At 28.3% G+C, this 16,402-nt stretch overlaps 1 protein-coding gene across 1 annotated transcript; it reads left to right on the top strand.

Annotated features, from left to right (window-relative positions):
- The first annotated feature begins 2,090 nt into the window (after positions 1-2,090).
- Positions 2,091-5,044, top strand: LOC113393433 (endocuticle structural glycoprotein ABD-5-like). Its single transcript, XM_026630306.2, has 3 exons — positions 2,091-2,239; positions 2,615-2,727; positions 4,633-5,044. Exons 1-3 carry the CDS (start codon positions 2,228-2,230, stop codon positions 4,817-4,819), a joined length of 312 nt encoding a protein of 103 aa, XP_026486091.1. The 5' UTR covers positions 2,091-2,227; the 3' UTR covers positions 4,820-5,044.
- Positions 5,045-16,402: the final 11,358 nt, after the last annotated feature.

Here is a 16,402-nt window from a genome sequence, read left to right as displayed (position 1 = left end):
ATATCTGGCAAGAACTAACTGGAAATAGATGGTTATTCTTTAAATCCGAACCTGTTAAGCTTACTGTTGAAAGTCAGAAACAAATAGTAGATTTTAAGTTATTACGTACTGGTATATTGCACTTACCAACAAACTGTAAAGCCTTTTGCAAAAACCAAGAATTCTCAGCTAGAGATAATAAAAACATAACTGTAAAAACTATAACGTCAGATTTCAACTTAATTAATGACCCTTGCTGTGATGAAATGAAATTTAGTTCAATTAAAACAAAATTAAAACCAATAAAATTAATAGATATAAATTTAGAAAAACTTGCGGATATCGCCAAAGAACAACCAATAACAGATGTTGATAAAATAATAAATGGCTATAATCCACTTTTAAAATATGATTCACATTATCCTATACTTATCTATTGTATAATTGTATTAATTTCAAGTTTTATTTGTATTAAGATGTATAAAAAATTCGGCAATTGTTTAAAATGTAACTCAAAAACTATAGTTACAAACCCCAATACATTTGTCGATGTTGATCAAGAAATTGATGAAATTCCAATTCCAAGAATTAGAATAACAACATGAAAACTTAACACAAAATGTAAGTTTTCACCTATCGGGGGGGGGGGGGGAGGCTGTTACATCCCTGCAATGATAGTATTAATAATGATTAAGCGCTGATTAAGCAACTTTAAATTTCTAAACAATTATATTCTATTAACAAAAGTTCAGCTCGATTTTGATAGCGGAACCATAAACACTTGCCGAGTTTTCTATCCAATAATTATTTTGTTCAATTTTATTTGTGCTAATAAAACATTATTTTTTAAAAAGACTCGAGTTTTTCTCGTGATAACAGTTCGCAGCCGAAGGACTTAAAAAAAAACCGAAAGTACTTTAAAAATTAATTTATTTTAATTCACAAGCTTATTTTACAAATATTAATACTAATTTAATTAGACTACTTCATGTGTTGAGGTTGTAACACAGAATGCCCCCAGAACCAATTATTATAAAATAATATTAATACTTTTCTTAATTCTAAGAGACACAGAAATTATAAAGAAAGATCGGTGTGGTGTTGGGCGGCGTTAAGTTGCGCAAGGGTTGCTGGTACCTGGCCGTCGCGTCGGTGGTCTCGGCGACCGCGATGTCCTAATGTACCTCCATAGGGTGGTCGCATACATAAAAAATTCCTAAAAAAATATTTGAAAACTAATCACTATAAATAAAATTAACAGGTCTTGTATGTGCTAGCTACTGCTGGACAAGCCTCCTCTCTTTCAAAGGAACCTTTATTGCGGCCTAATTGTGAGTTATTGGACATACACGAATTAAAACTTCACCCGACTCCTGCAGGATTCCACCATTTCCTTCAGTGATACTCGACTAGATTAACTTATTCAAACGAATTTATATCTTTATATAAATTCCATTTTTATTATCTACTGGGCTATTTTTACATCTTGACTCGACACATACAAAAAATCGATACATAGATTTCGTATAGTTTAATTAACTATAAATGTTAATGTAAATAATTAACCCTGATTTTCCTTACGTGTAACGACATACACTTAATAGTAACTTGTTACAAGTATTAAGAAGACGATGTTTCTACTTTAAGTAACAAATATTTATTTATTTAATTACATGCAGCCTCAATAGTTAATGATAGATAAATACATTCATTTATTTAAAAGTAATGTTTCCACTTTTAAATAACATATGAAAAAAATGAATATGAATAAATAATCATTGTTATAATAAACTCCTTTTTTTAGTTAAAATTGTCTTAATATTTATAATAATGTAACCAAATTCTTGTTAGAAAATGCTTTTTAGTAATATCATTATTTTTAGATAAATTTGTCCTTCTCACACATATACCTTAGAGGTCACTTGATTTTAATTAAAAAATATTTGTAATTAGCGAACTGTAATAAAATATAATTACTTATAATACCCATATAACAACATAATGTGATATATCTGTTCATATCTTAGCAATTTCTTTATATTTGCCATACCGTAACTTTGTTGTATATTAGTAGCGGACGGCGTCCACAAAAAACTGAGACGTCTTCAAAGGAGAGTGGTGGATCGTGTACCATCCTCGTATGATGTCAGCCTACTGCAAATGCTGCACCTTCGACTGCATATAAAACGAACGACCATACAGTAGTTACTCATTCGTTAGTTTGTGCTCACGAAGAATACCAAACATCATGCTCAAATACGTGAGTCTCAATTTTTTTATTTTAATAATAATAATAAAACTCATAGGTAACGCACGTCACTGGCAATTTTTTATTTGTCAGTAACTGCTCTTTACAATTACGAAAGTGTGTCGTGACTTTTCGGTGTACCTCAGTCGTAAGTACTTTGGAGAACAATAGATGTCACATAAAGTTAAAAGATTATGTGGTTTAAGCTAAATAATATCGTGTTGGTTCTCGTCGTTAAAACCATTTAACTCTACCAGCTCTAAGTACCAAGTATAATTCGTTATTCTTTCAGCGAGCTAGAGGACATTACATAAAACATTAATTGTAAGTGCGTTAAAAAAATACGTTAATAACTTTTTATTACAATACGTCAATTCTTGTTCCCAGGTGACAATCGTGTGCGTCGTCGCTGCGCTTTGCGCTGGAGCACCCCAAAATCCCCAGGATGTACAAATCCTGCGTTTCGACAGCGATGTCCAACCCGACGGATACAGCTTTGCGTAAGATTATTTATATAATATTTTACGATTTATAATTTTAAGCTTCCATTCTTGTGGCCTTTTATAATGATCATTTGTGCTGAGTAGGCTCACCCTGCCTGCTTGAACATAACTAGTTTTATTCATTGTACAGAATACTTAATATATTACATATTATTATTGTATTGATAGCATAAAACCCAATTTCAAGACAAATGCTTACAAAAAAATTAAACAACCACTGTAAAAAGGTAAATAGACAATTCATATAATTATCTAAGCCGTATCTATTAAACATATAGATACGATAAATATGTATTACGTTTAATATCTTATACATATATACATACATACATCCTTATTAGAAGATATTCAAGGAATTTAATTTTTTTAGATATTTATTATGCGTCTACCGTAAAGTAGTTCTGATATGAAAAGCTTAAAAACAACGTAAAATTAAACTATCAATGTCACTTTGATTTACAATTATTTTTTATAATCTGGCATATCGTATAGTAATACTAGAAGAGACTAGTACCCGATTTAATTTAATTGATTAAGCTGACGGTTAACTGATTCAGCTTTAATCTAAGATTAAGTTATTGCGTCCTTGGCTACCAATCATCGTTCAGATTAAAGCCATTATTTAATTTGACTTTGATCAAAATTTAAGAAACTCGTGGTTACTTTGATAAATTATAATCTCATCGTATCTCTCATACTAGTATTAAATATCAATTACTTAAATCTCCCAAACTATGAAAAGAAATTAATCAAAATTTATTATTTATATTTGAATACAAAATTTAACATAAGATTTTATTAACATGTTGCTTGGAGTATTTAGTCTAAGCTTGCTTAGCCTAATACCAAAATAGTGCTACAACCTTATTTTTTTTATTGTCATGCATGATTTTTTTTCTATGTAATAAAAAAATCTTAAGTATTTGATTAAATACAAAAATCGTTTTTATATATGAACGAAAAACTAGATTCAGGTTGTTGAAATAAAAACTGAAGGTTATTCTTGTTGCATATAACATAGTCATATTAGTTAAATTATAATTATTCGCACTGATCATTAAGTATGAAAAAATAAATAACATTTGTAAAAGAAATAAAACCCTTAATAAAATAAAAATGTCTATATAAAATATTCATGACATTGATATTTTGATCGTACTAGAAGAATATCGTACGCTTATACTAATATGAATACAAATTCTATTTTGTATATATTTTAGCTAAGACAAAAGAAGAAATAGTAATACATTGAAACTATTAAAGAAATGTTCACTTGTCGCTTGGTAATTTGATAAATCTTTGTAACATTAATTTACAAAGTTTTCTTAATTAACGATAGTAGATAGATAGATAGAATAGTTTTCTTAAATGGATATTAATAATGAAATACAATTAATACATCCTATATTTATATAAAAGAAGCGAATAATATTATACTTATCGTCCTACAATTTATTTATTATATATTTAAAAAAAATATATTTCTAATGGACATTGCAATATTGTTCGGATCCAAATTTTTGTATTTTATTTTAAGAAATAAACTAAATTGTCAAATGTCAATAATCTTGATTGATATTTAAAAGATTTCACAAAGCCAGATGCTCTCTTTGAACTTTGAACATCACGTTTGAACTCTCGTATTTATTGAGATGAGAATAATCTTAGGTCGTCGAGACTCTTAAGATGAGATAATCAAACAAACCAAATAACATACATTTAAAAACATCACATAATATTTTTATTTTTGTTTTGCAACGCAACGTTGAACGGATGACTAACGTTTCTATTGCATCTTATACACACATAAGTGAGCAGAAACAACAACATAACATTAAGTGGTCAATTAACAAAACTCAATACAATGCGTACACAATATAATGAAATATTTTCTATCAACAGATATGAGACCAGCGACGGAACCTCAAGACAAGAGGAAGGCAAACTTGACAACCCAGGGTCTGAAAACGCTGCCCTTACTGTCACCGGTCAATACTCCTACGTCGCTCCCGACGGCAAACATTACACCGTGACATTTACCGCTGGCCCTAACGGCTTCCAGCCCAAAACCTCCCTTGGACAAAAGTAGATCGCTGAACCTACGTTACTGGTATAAACTTATGACCGTGTAAATAATAATATTGGTCCTTGCCAGTGAAATACATCTTTTTAATAACAGAATAATCGATCTCATCTATTTGCGTAATGCCAAGCCAAGAATGAGAATCACTGTATCTTACTTGTGCCATAGGATACCTTTTGTACATTTATCTTTTTGTAATAAAGCTTTCTTGAAAAATAAATAATTGAAATACATTTGTGTTTTTGATGTTTTCGATCCTTGAATTAAAATATCGTTGGTTAAAGGTCGAATCAATTGTGATGACCGCTTTATTTACTTGAGCAATTATAAACGTGAAATAATGCCGAGGCAAAGTTTTATATTTAGCCTTTATGAATGATTATTAAAACTTTAATGATTAGATAATCGCTAAAGCCATGTTTGTTTTATAATCCAATTCACACTGTAAATTTATTTCCTATATAAGAATGATTATGAAAAAAAAAGATTAATAAAATATTTGTAATTAATTTAGTTACATAAAAGTCTAAAATCATTTTCAAGCACTGCTTGGTTTTACATTGAATTACTAAATAAATAAACATATTGTTAAAACGCGTTAATTCATTCAATAATGATATTCTGAAACTTGTGTAATTATGAAATGCCATTATACAACTATGTAGTAGATTTGTACGGAATATTGGACAATAAACTCTCGAATATGGCGACGAGACTCGCATTTTATCGATGACAATGTTGGCCAAGCGTAGGCTGGTATTTTAATTACGTAAGACATAAACGAAGGTGTCAGTATTATAACCTCACCAACACATAAGCAAGATGCACAAAGGAAACCTTTAACGGGTAATAAAAAAAGTAAACAGATGACTACTCGTTCGAATGGTTCTCAAAATATAAGCGGAAATAATGTTACTGCGTGTTACATAATATCACGTTTTATTACGACATTATTATAACATATGACCCTTCCAGTATTATTATTTATTTGAAAACATATGAATCCAAACTAAGCAATAAATGTTACATGTCACTTATTCATAAGAAATACTAGTTTACGAAACAATATGCATAAAATTACATATTCGAATTAGTAAGGTATTAACTAGTAAGATTTATTATTTTCAACTTAATTTGTTTTTATACCGTTTAAAAATTCAATAATTTCTAAATAATTATTTTGAAAAAATACTTTGTTATATTCTCTTCTTATTTTTTAATACAATTATATACCTACAATTTAAATTATATACTAAGCAAAAATAAATATAATTGAACTAAAGTATTATATTTTTAAATTGTTTTTTTTTTGTCTATATGACAACATTATCAATTAAGTACCTTGAATCGCCCTCGAAAATCAAAACATAAGTAATTCATCAAAGGTTATTTAAAAAATCATCAACCTTTTGTTTTATAACATGTGAGTATATTAATAAATTTTGTGCAGCAGGTAAATATTAGCATACCATTGTCGCTTTCTATCTACAGGAATTTAACAATCGAAAGAAGAAGACAAAGGTTTTTGTAACTATCAGTCGTTAGATCAGGCTGTTAATTCTTAAATACATTGCATCAAAATTGAGTATCAATTCATTATATTGTGTTTAGATAAATGAAATGACGTTTGTATGTTACAAGGACAACATGACAAAGATCGAATCCTTGTTCTTATCTAAGTTTACATCACCAATATTTCAACTGCTATAGAACGTAGGAATTAAATCTTCATTAGAATTACATGTTGCATTTAATATTGCTGTAGTTCAAGTTAAAAAGTCAATACCCAACGTTGTTAATGTTAATTATATGAAAAAAAAATCAATTATGAATATTAATTTACGACAGTCAAACAAAAATACAAATTATTTAATGTATATTTAATCACACATTAAAAATGTCTAATCTATGTAAACGCGCATGAAAAGAAAATTACCGTCTGCACAACCTATAGGTATATATAAATCTTAAGATTTTTAAAAGATTATTTAAAAGTTAAGACTAAAAACTTTATTTAATTAAATTATTTAACAATATATTCAATCAAATTAATAAGTCAATCATTATTCATACTCTATTCTAGTTCATTTAAATAGAATAAGTTGATTATATTTAATTTTAAATTATAGTATTAATACGCGAACACTAAAATAAATAGTAAACCTTTTAAAAGGCTCATCTTCTATCTTCTATAATTATAAATACATCTCTTTATATCAAGGCTCTATTTGGATATTCATTGTTTAGAACCTTAACATCTAAAATATAAAAACCAAAATACAATGTACTTCAAATGTAACTTAACATGTTCGTTTCTAGTTATTTAAAAGTCAGTATGTCATTGGTTTGTATAAGTCTAAACAACTTACAATACGTCTGTCGTAAGATAAATTACTAAATAAATAAGTATATGCATATGAGTAATCTACAATATAATATTACTAAGTTTTATTGAATACTTTAAGAATATATTATACGTACCTATGTATATGGGTTATGACCACATTTTTGACGAATATCGCACAACGGGATATACAAGGAGCACATGTAAAAATAAAATCTACTTTTTCGGAATTAACTTAAAGGCATCTGAAAAGAGATTATACAATAAATGAAAACACGTTAAACTATATAATTACTGCTTTCATTAAAACTTTGGTAAAATTCGACATGATTCTTATCATAACTTACTAAATTTAGTGGCATCTGGTCCAAACTATAATATTTTAAATATGATCTTTGTGAAAACCATAATTACACATCGAAAATTATGTAATCATTCAACTAACGAGAATGTTATAAATAAAACCTACCATTACTAAAAAACACACGCACACGGCAAGTTTTAACTTAACAAACTTCCAAATAAAAAAATATATATCAGAAGTATTCTGAAGTTGGTCGAATACTATACATATATACATAATATTATGTTATTAAAATAATCCAGTGCTTATTAGTTTCATCGACCGTTTTTTGAGCAGTGTACGTACGCGGACAGCCACATATTGTTAGAAGGAAAATATCGAATATATTTTCAATTATAAAATATGAATATCATTGGAATATTTAAATGAAAAAATTAGAAACATTCTCGCGATGATTATCTAAACAAGTATTTATAACGCGTTATTATATTACTTTATAATATATAATTTATTTCACTTTTCTACTTTAGAAATCCATAGAAAAGTAAACTCAAAATATTTTTATAACGATTCCTTGTTAGTATTGTACTATAAAATATATTCTTGTCAAAAAGTGTGAGCCGATATAAATAGTTTGTTTTTTAATTGGCATGAAAGATTTCGATTCAAAATCCGGGCACGCTCAAACAACTTTAGAATAGGTACAAAAAATAATTCTGTTTGTAATTTACTGTATAATCAGAGTGGACATTAAATTTTGCCACATGTATTTACAAATAATTGTCAACTGACACTGGAACAGCGTGGAAAGAGTTCGTAACACTCTTCGAAGGAGACTTTTGTTAAGCAAACTTGAGATATGATTTAGATGTCTTACAGTATAACTATGTACTTATGCGTGAGAAGACTACATAACATCCGCTAGCTCATGGGTTCGATTGCTAAATATAATAAAATCAAACAACTATTTATACAAATCAAATTTAAAAGTAGTTACTATACAAAACACTAAATATTTTAATTTGCTAGATTAAATGAGAGGATATAAGCAGCAGTAGCAGATAAGTCATTTTATTTTTAAAGCTTTCTTATTCGGTTACCATATAATGCAATTAATACCACTATATTAAACCCACATTTTATTAATGAAAAACTATATTTTATTTGGTGGAAGAGCTTTGCGCAAGCCTGTAGATACCAGCCACTCATCATGCCACCAAGGAGCAATACTTAGAATCACTGTTTCGATTTGATTGAGTGAGTCAGTGAAAGTACAGGCAATAATGACATAACCTTCCCATATATAACTTTAGTTCCCAAGTTAGACGGCGCGGTGGCGATGTAAGGGATGGTTAATATTTCTTACACTTCTAATGTCTATGGGCTGTGATGAGCACTTGACATCAGGTGGCCCAGTTGCTAGTCTGCCCACCTATTTCTCCACACAAGAGCCAATGCATCAGTCTTTAGAAATTTCAAAGTGCAACCGTACATTTCGTAAACATTTAAATGCCAATCCATGCATGTCATGAAGGCCTGACGAATAACGCTAAACAATGTTTTTACGATAAACCTTTAACCTTCAGTACAGACACATTCTAAAATAACGTTAACTATATATAATTATTTTTCATACACTTCAAAAATTATATTGAAATAAGTAACTATATAAGAAACGACTTTGGTTAATATATCATTGTGTTATCGTAGGTTGCTTGCATTTATCACATTTATTTTGAATCGGTGGTGATTTTCGGCTATTTTATTATTTCTCTATAATATATTTCCAATGTCGAATCTTCTTGCGCGTGTTAGTTTTTTTTTATATTTACTTTGTTCTCTTTGCATTATTGCCATCAAAATCACAAACATATTACAAATCCGAGCCGTTCAATTCCAATTTAGCCCGACTGGGACCAATCACTCATAATTAATTCTACCGCCAAGCAGCAATACTTTGTATTGTTGTGTTCCGGTTTTTAGGCTGACTGAGCCAGTGCAACTAGAGGCACAAGGGACATAATAACGTGGCGCATTGGAGATCTAAGGAATGGTTAAAACTTCTTACAGGTCCAACGTCTATGGGCGGTGGTGACCGTGATTTTATAAAAAATAAGTGTATTGGCAAAATATACCATAATTAAATTTTTATACATAAGCAATTTTGTGTATAATCCATTTCGTGCTCGACGGTGAGGCAAAACATCGTTAGGTACCCTGCATACGTTTGATGAAATTCTGCCATAATATTATATTGATCTAACCTGAGTGAGGACATTGGAGTAAATAGTGAAATAAGCTTTACTTTAAATATATTATTTCTATAATCTTTTATTATTAGTTGTATTCATTCGACTAACAAGGACACCATAAGACCGAATTTTCTTAATATTAAAATAATAATTTAAATAGGAACGAAAGCCACGACCATGAAAAGCTAACACAGCCATTGTAATTTATAATTGTAATTTTATGATTCATTAATTAGAAATTTAATGATATGCTATTTTATTTTATTAGTAACTGCCATTAAAATGTTCGACAAATGAAGTAGCTATACTTCGATACTGGTACAACAGAATATTTTAATCTAGAGATATCTTAATTTTAAATCTTTACTGCCAATAATTATGGTCTACTACTTTATGCTCTAGCAAGTCGCAAGTAGCATGTTTTAATTAGCTTTATAAAAAAAGAAGACAAATAGGTACTATATATATAATAGGCCTAATACATAAATTTCGAAATCATGTTATACATAAAGTCTAAAAATATTTATGTGATTGAGTATTTTGTTTCTTTTTATTTTTATTTATGATACAATAATGATACATAAAAAGGTTTAATATGCATTGCTATTACCATTTCAATCTGCAAATAATAATTTAAACCTGTCACTCCTAGCATGGGTAGTACATGCAAGACTTGATTTCATTCATTCTTATAAAAAAGGTGTGTATGAGATGTAAATGACGGAGTACATAAAAATGATCTTAAGTATAATACCAGCGGCAGAAGATGGATTTGTCCCATCTATGCTGTTTAGTGAAGGATTTCATCGATCCTTTCCTCAACCCAATACCTATCGGTATTACAAGAATAGTATGGTGTTCACTACGTGTTTTAATGTTTAAACTAATACAACAACCTCTCTTCGGTAAGCTTTATCAAAACGTCGGCATAAAAATATTAGAAAAACATACAGAAAAAAACCGTCTCTTGAACTACGGGAAAAATTGGTAACAAATTGCAAAAAATATAGTATTAAATTGACGCACTAAAATAAAAAAATACCGAGTTAAAAATAAAATATAGCACGTCTCAATAAATATTTTGTCGCCTGTTGTTTTTAATTTAGCAAATACATTAGAAAAATAAATAATTACTTTTACCTTATAAATCTGTCTTGTCGTGCAAGATCGATTGAAAATATAATATCCCTTAGCTTCTGAACTCTCCGTTGTACAATTAGAAAAATATTAAAACAATATTTGTATGCAAAATATTTCGCTAAAAATTTCTTATTAAAAGAATTTATACCATATTTATAAGTAACCAATTAATTTTTAATGTTTATTTTTTTCAACGTTCATTAGTAAATTAATATGGGTTAAATATATAAAGCTTATTTCTCATTACAGGCTTATTTATGGAGAAAGAGGACATATGAAATTGTATGTCTATGTAATAATTTGAGTGAAAAAGTATTATTTAGTTTTTGACAGTTCTTTTCGAATAAAACATTTCGATATGTTGGTAGCTCGTTGGTAGCTTTAGTTTAATTTAATTTGATACTATAAAAAATTAAATGCCAGGCGAGAACGTTATTTCATTAAAGCATTTTTTAATTTCTGTTGCGGCAAATATCCAAACCCTTAAACTGTCCAATTGATAGAATTTAAGATAAATTTAATGCAAGATAACATAATATGTACAAAACAACTCGACGTTTTTGAGTCAATCTGAAATTTAACAAAAAATATTATTTGCTACTACACGAATTAGGTATTTTCTGTCTAATTCATTATGTTCCTTATATATTTACATACGAATTACACCATCACCCTATTGCACCATTCTGATGATATTAATTCAAATCAAAATATTCCTTATTCAAGTAGGCTCAAAAAAGCAATTTTGAATCGTTTTGATTAAATATAAAGCCACCACAGGTTCAGAAAAAAAAATTACCGATAAGAACCGACAGAAAACTCATTAGTTACACTTTTCAAGCATTTTACAGAGCTATACATAATAACAGAGTTTATGTTTTATATTAAATAAAGCACAATTAATTTAAACATCAGTAATTTCAATGGGCAACTTCTACTGATCTAATCGATGGAAAATTTGGCATCCTGCTACTTCAATAATAATACCATAACATGGTACCCCTGACCTGATTCTGCAGTAGCATCTGGAATTAGTAGGATACTCAATTACAGCAGAGCAACAGCGCAATGAATAAGTTTTATCATACTTTTTAGATTTTCTTTATGTTAAGGTTTTTTAACATCTTCATTAAAGTTTTAAAATAATTTATTTTGAAAAAAATATGCTAATATTATGCAGCTTCTAATTTTTGTTCTTTGTTCAATCAAAGGCATAACTATTAATGATAAACGATTTTGAGGTATCTCATACATATCTTGAAATATTTATGTTTAAAAATTTTGTTGTCATATTTAAGAAACTTTAAATATATAATAGAAAATAGAAGTCAGTATGTAAATATTAGGCTAAAGCCCAATTTCCATTCGAGAAAAAGTTTTACATATTCTTCTACTATGCTGTTCCAATGAGAGTTGGTGGATATTTTTTCACTGCCGGTACAAAATGAATTAGAAACGAATAAATATTTATATTGAATTGAAGCTGTTGTTATTGAATATCTTATACACCATACCCTACTCATATCATAGCATCAATACAAATCAATTATATCATTGAATAGAACATAAAATACTATTTTTATTTATTTTTAATTTTATTAACTATTATATTTTTATCAGCTACTATAAATACATATATAAAAATTATTAATAACAATTTTCACTACTATACCTCTGCTACCGTATATGCGCCTTAAAAAAATAAATAGCATTATTATTGAAAATTACTTTGCTCGTCAAAATCGAACAGATCTTTAACATTGTGTTTAAAGGCATCAGTTATAAATTGAATATTTTAATTTCACATCATGTACTTTTTGTCTACCTGTTTTTTTTGTAAAGAAAATTTTCGGTAGACTTTTACCGACAGAACTTGAAATTATTTTGCGGATTGTTTGTTCCGTGCTAACTGCTACAATATGTTGAAGAAGTTACGTAGTAAATTGATATGTCGCATTTGAATGGTGTAAACATGACTTCAGTTCCATCCCAGCCATTATGTTCTACCGGGACTATATGGCCAAATGTCCTAGTATATCCAGTCAGTGATATTACTTTCGAAAGACTAAAAGAAATTGTAATTTTTTTATTATATTTAATAAAAAAATCTATTAGTATTGAGAGAGTATAAAAAAAACATACATTTTCTTGATTTTGTATATATTAACAGAATATTATTGTCCTTCTGATTAAATGTAGTGCTAATGCCGAGACAAGGCTTTAGAAATTATAAACTGGCCTAGCCCGCGATTCAAACCCGGTACCTTATGATTGACAGCTGCACAGGCTAGTTTCTAGTCAACGAGGCTTAAGATAAAAATGTATATGTATATGTATGTATTTCTTGCTTTGCTCATACAAATGTGATCGTGATGACACTTGCCCCGATCGTGATCATCTACAGTTCCTGAATTGCATATTTTTACACAAATTATGTCATGCTCTGATAGCTCAAATAAATCAGTCACCTTCTGTACGATAAGGAAATTTGCACTTCGTTATACAATTTTAACCTTGTTAGAAGAAAAAAATATGTAATTATACTTTTTATACGTAATAGGTCACATTTGTAGTAAGGTAATTTTTTTTTCTTTGAAATGACTCCGCTGCCGCTCCTAAATCTTTAGCTAAGCCTGATTATCCTATTCGATATATATCGAATGGATATATATATATATATTTCTTAACGGCATTAGTAGGTGGCCAAATGGGCCTGATGATAAGTAATCACCATCCCCCATAGATGTTGGCTTCAAACAATAATTAACCATTCCTTACATCGCCAATGCGCCACTGATCTTGAGAACTGAGATGTTAGGTACCATGTGCCTGTAGTAACACTGACTCACTCACCTTTTACCAACTAAGTATTGCTGCTTGGCAGTAAAATATATGATGAGTTAATGGTATCGTAGCACGCTTGCCAAAAGCCCTACCATAAAGTAAGTAGTAAGTATCATTTTAAATTCATAGGTTTACCAAGAGAAATAAACGTGCATGCAATTTAGGCATTCAAAACATACGTGAATAATATTCTATATGTATATAGTAATTCACTTTCTAATTGTCTTGTTTGACGTTAATACCATTGAATTCAGTATTCATATACGAACAACCGTTCATGTATAAGGAGGAAACGGAAAATACCAATTAAAGTTTATTTTTTGATAACAAATGAAATACCATGAATCAATAGTATACATGTTTAGTATTTTTACGTTATTCCATCTATATAATTATTTATTATTTTATTATTACTATTTTCCATTAAAACCAAGTTTACGTTTTTTTTTTACATTTGACATTTATACATATGCTAGGTATTAATCTTGCATTTGCACATTTATAATTATTTTAAGCGATCATACTAGGAAATATTAACGGTTGTTTTGCTTGCCTATATCGCGTAAATCCTGATACATAAATAACAAATCAATGTATAATTTACAATCATTTATAATTTTACTACGATAGTCAAACATAAAAAGCTTCGATAGATTTTTGTTTTTTTTTTTTTTATTACATCATTGCAACGCAAAGAACTAAAACAATTTTTATCACTGACATATACTTTACATTAAAAAAAAAATTATAATCCAATTATATTTTGTTTAAATATATACACGTACAGGTATATATATATTTCGCCTCAATGACATTTGCTCTCTTACTCAAACTAAGTTAGCTTAGTGTATGACTATGGTAAAGCAAAAAAAAAAAAATTTTGAGCGACAACGAATCATTATAACTTCTGCCATTTATCATGTATTCAAATAACCTTCCTAATATTCAATAGTTATTGAATGCGTTTATAAAAATAAACAATTTTTATACATCAAATTCATAAGACACAGCCTTGAGGGTTGTGGTAATTGTAAAATAAACACTCAATACTAACTACTGACCTTTATTAATGATTTAGAATACAGTTTGAAAACTAGTGTAGTCATTGCAAAATTAGGCCTACAATAAATTTACCTACTTGAATAGATTTTGGCAAATATTAACATTTATCAAAAATCAGTGCAGAACCCTTTATGTATTTTATGTTCGCTCTTAACACGTTTAGGAGCTAGCATTGAGGCAATGACCACTTTTTTAAATTATTGTTTATGTGTTGTTTATATGATATTATCAGTACTTTGTCTGACTTTTATAATATTCACACTTTATATATATATAACTAGTTATCGACAGCGGCTTCGCTCGCGGTTTAGGGGTTAATCGTCTCGTGTTAGGCATAAAAAGTAGTTTTAAGTGGTGTGACCGTGAAAGATTAACAGACAGACAGACAAATAGAGTTACATTCGCATTTATGATATTAGTATAGATGTGAGAATTTTATAAAAAATAATCATTCAGTAGTATTTTTTTGATATGTCTAATTATTATTATAGAATATGTTTAAATATCAAAGCGACATTTCTTGATAAAATAATTGTAATAAAAGGAGCGAATTTTCCATATTTTTTGGAATTATATACTATATTGATAAAACAGTAAATAATAAATAAATTAACACATTCGCATTACATATTGTATTAGTACTATATGTGAATATGTTAATTTAAGGGTACTTGCTAATGTTCAAGTAATAGTTGATTGACTAGATGGCAGACGGAACTATATTCGGAATTATTCCTCTGATTTTTGTAAATAATTAAATAAATATGTTTATATTAATGGATGTTCTAATTGATTGAAATAACTAAACTAAAACTTAACTTTATTAAAAAAGTAACTTATTTCATACCGTAACATATTTTCGCGTACGAAATAATTTCATTGTTATTGAATAGTATAATTAATGAAGTATTTAATTTTAAAGCTTTTCGAAAAGTCTGTATACCTATTTTTATTTGTACTTAATAAATACCGTAAATTGTAAATATTAGGTACCCAAAACATATATGTATTATTAATATATAACCTGATGCTATAAATAAATTAACGTTATATCATACAAAGGAGGTCTCCTTATTCGTGATATAAAACATAAATATATTCTTCTTAGAGTAATAATTTACTATAATAGTTTAAAGCTCAAAGCGTATAGTAGACAAATCGTGAAAAACAGAAACACTGATGACTTATCATTGATTTAAAGAGATACTTTTGATAAATAAACAAATAGAACTGCCACATACTTCTATAATAAATACTTCTTTAATCCATGTATCTGAGAGACTGAGAAATCGGGATCTTAGTAACAATATTTTACTACTTATTTAGGCAACGAAATATAGTATCAAATATTTAGTAATAAATATAAAAGATAACAATGATAATAAATTGACTTATTTTAACCATTGTCAAATTTTATTTTCTATTCAAAACAAAAAAGTTTTTTTAAGTATTGAAATTTCTATATACTTAAAAATGAAATATTATAAATATCGAGAAAACGAGAATTGGATAACTAAAATTCTCGTCTCAACTCTATCTATACGCTATTGTGATTAAAAATAATATTATTAATATGATCAAAAAATAATAGACCTTGTATAACTTGTCTATTCTATGTAAACGTATTAATAAATTACGTTGTC

The sequence above is a fragment of the Vanessa tameamea genome, chromosome 6 (assembly GCF_037043105.1).
Source record: "Vanessa tameamea isolate UH-Manoa-2023 chromosome 6, ilVanTame1 primary haplotype, whole genome shotgun sequence".
Lineage (NCBI taxonomy): Eukaryota > Metazoa > Arthropoda > Insecta > Lepidoptera > Nymphalidae > Vanessa > Vanessa tameamea.
Note: the sequence above shows the minus strand (reverse complement) of the source record. Positions and strands in the feature narration are given on the sequence as shown.

What these genes read in the sequence shown, in the direction of transcription:
- LOC113393433 (XM_026630306.2), top strand. An exon ending in CCCGACGGATACAGCTTTGC is followed by an intron (nt 2,728 to 4,632) that starts GTAAGATTATTT and finishes TTCTATCAACAG; the next exon opens with ATATGAGACCAGCGACGGAA.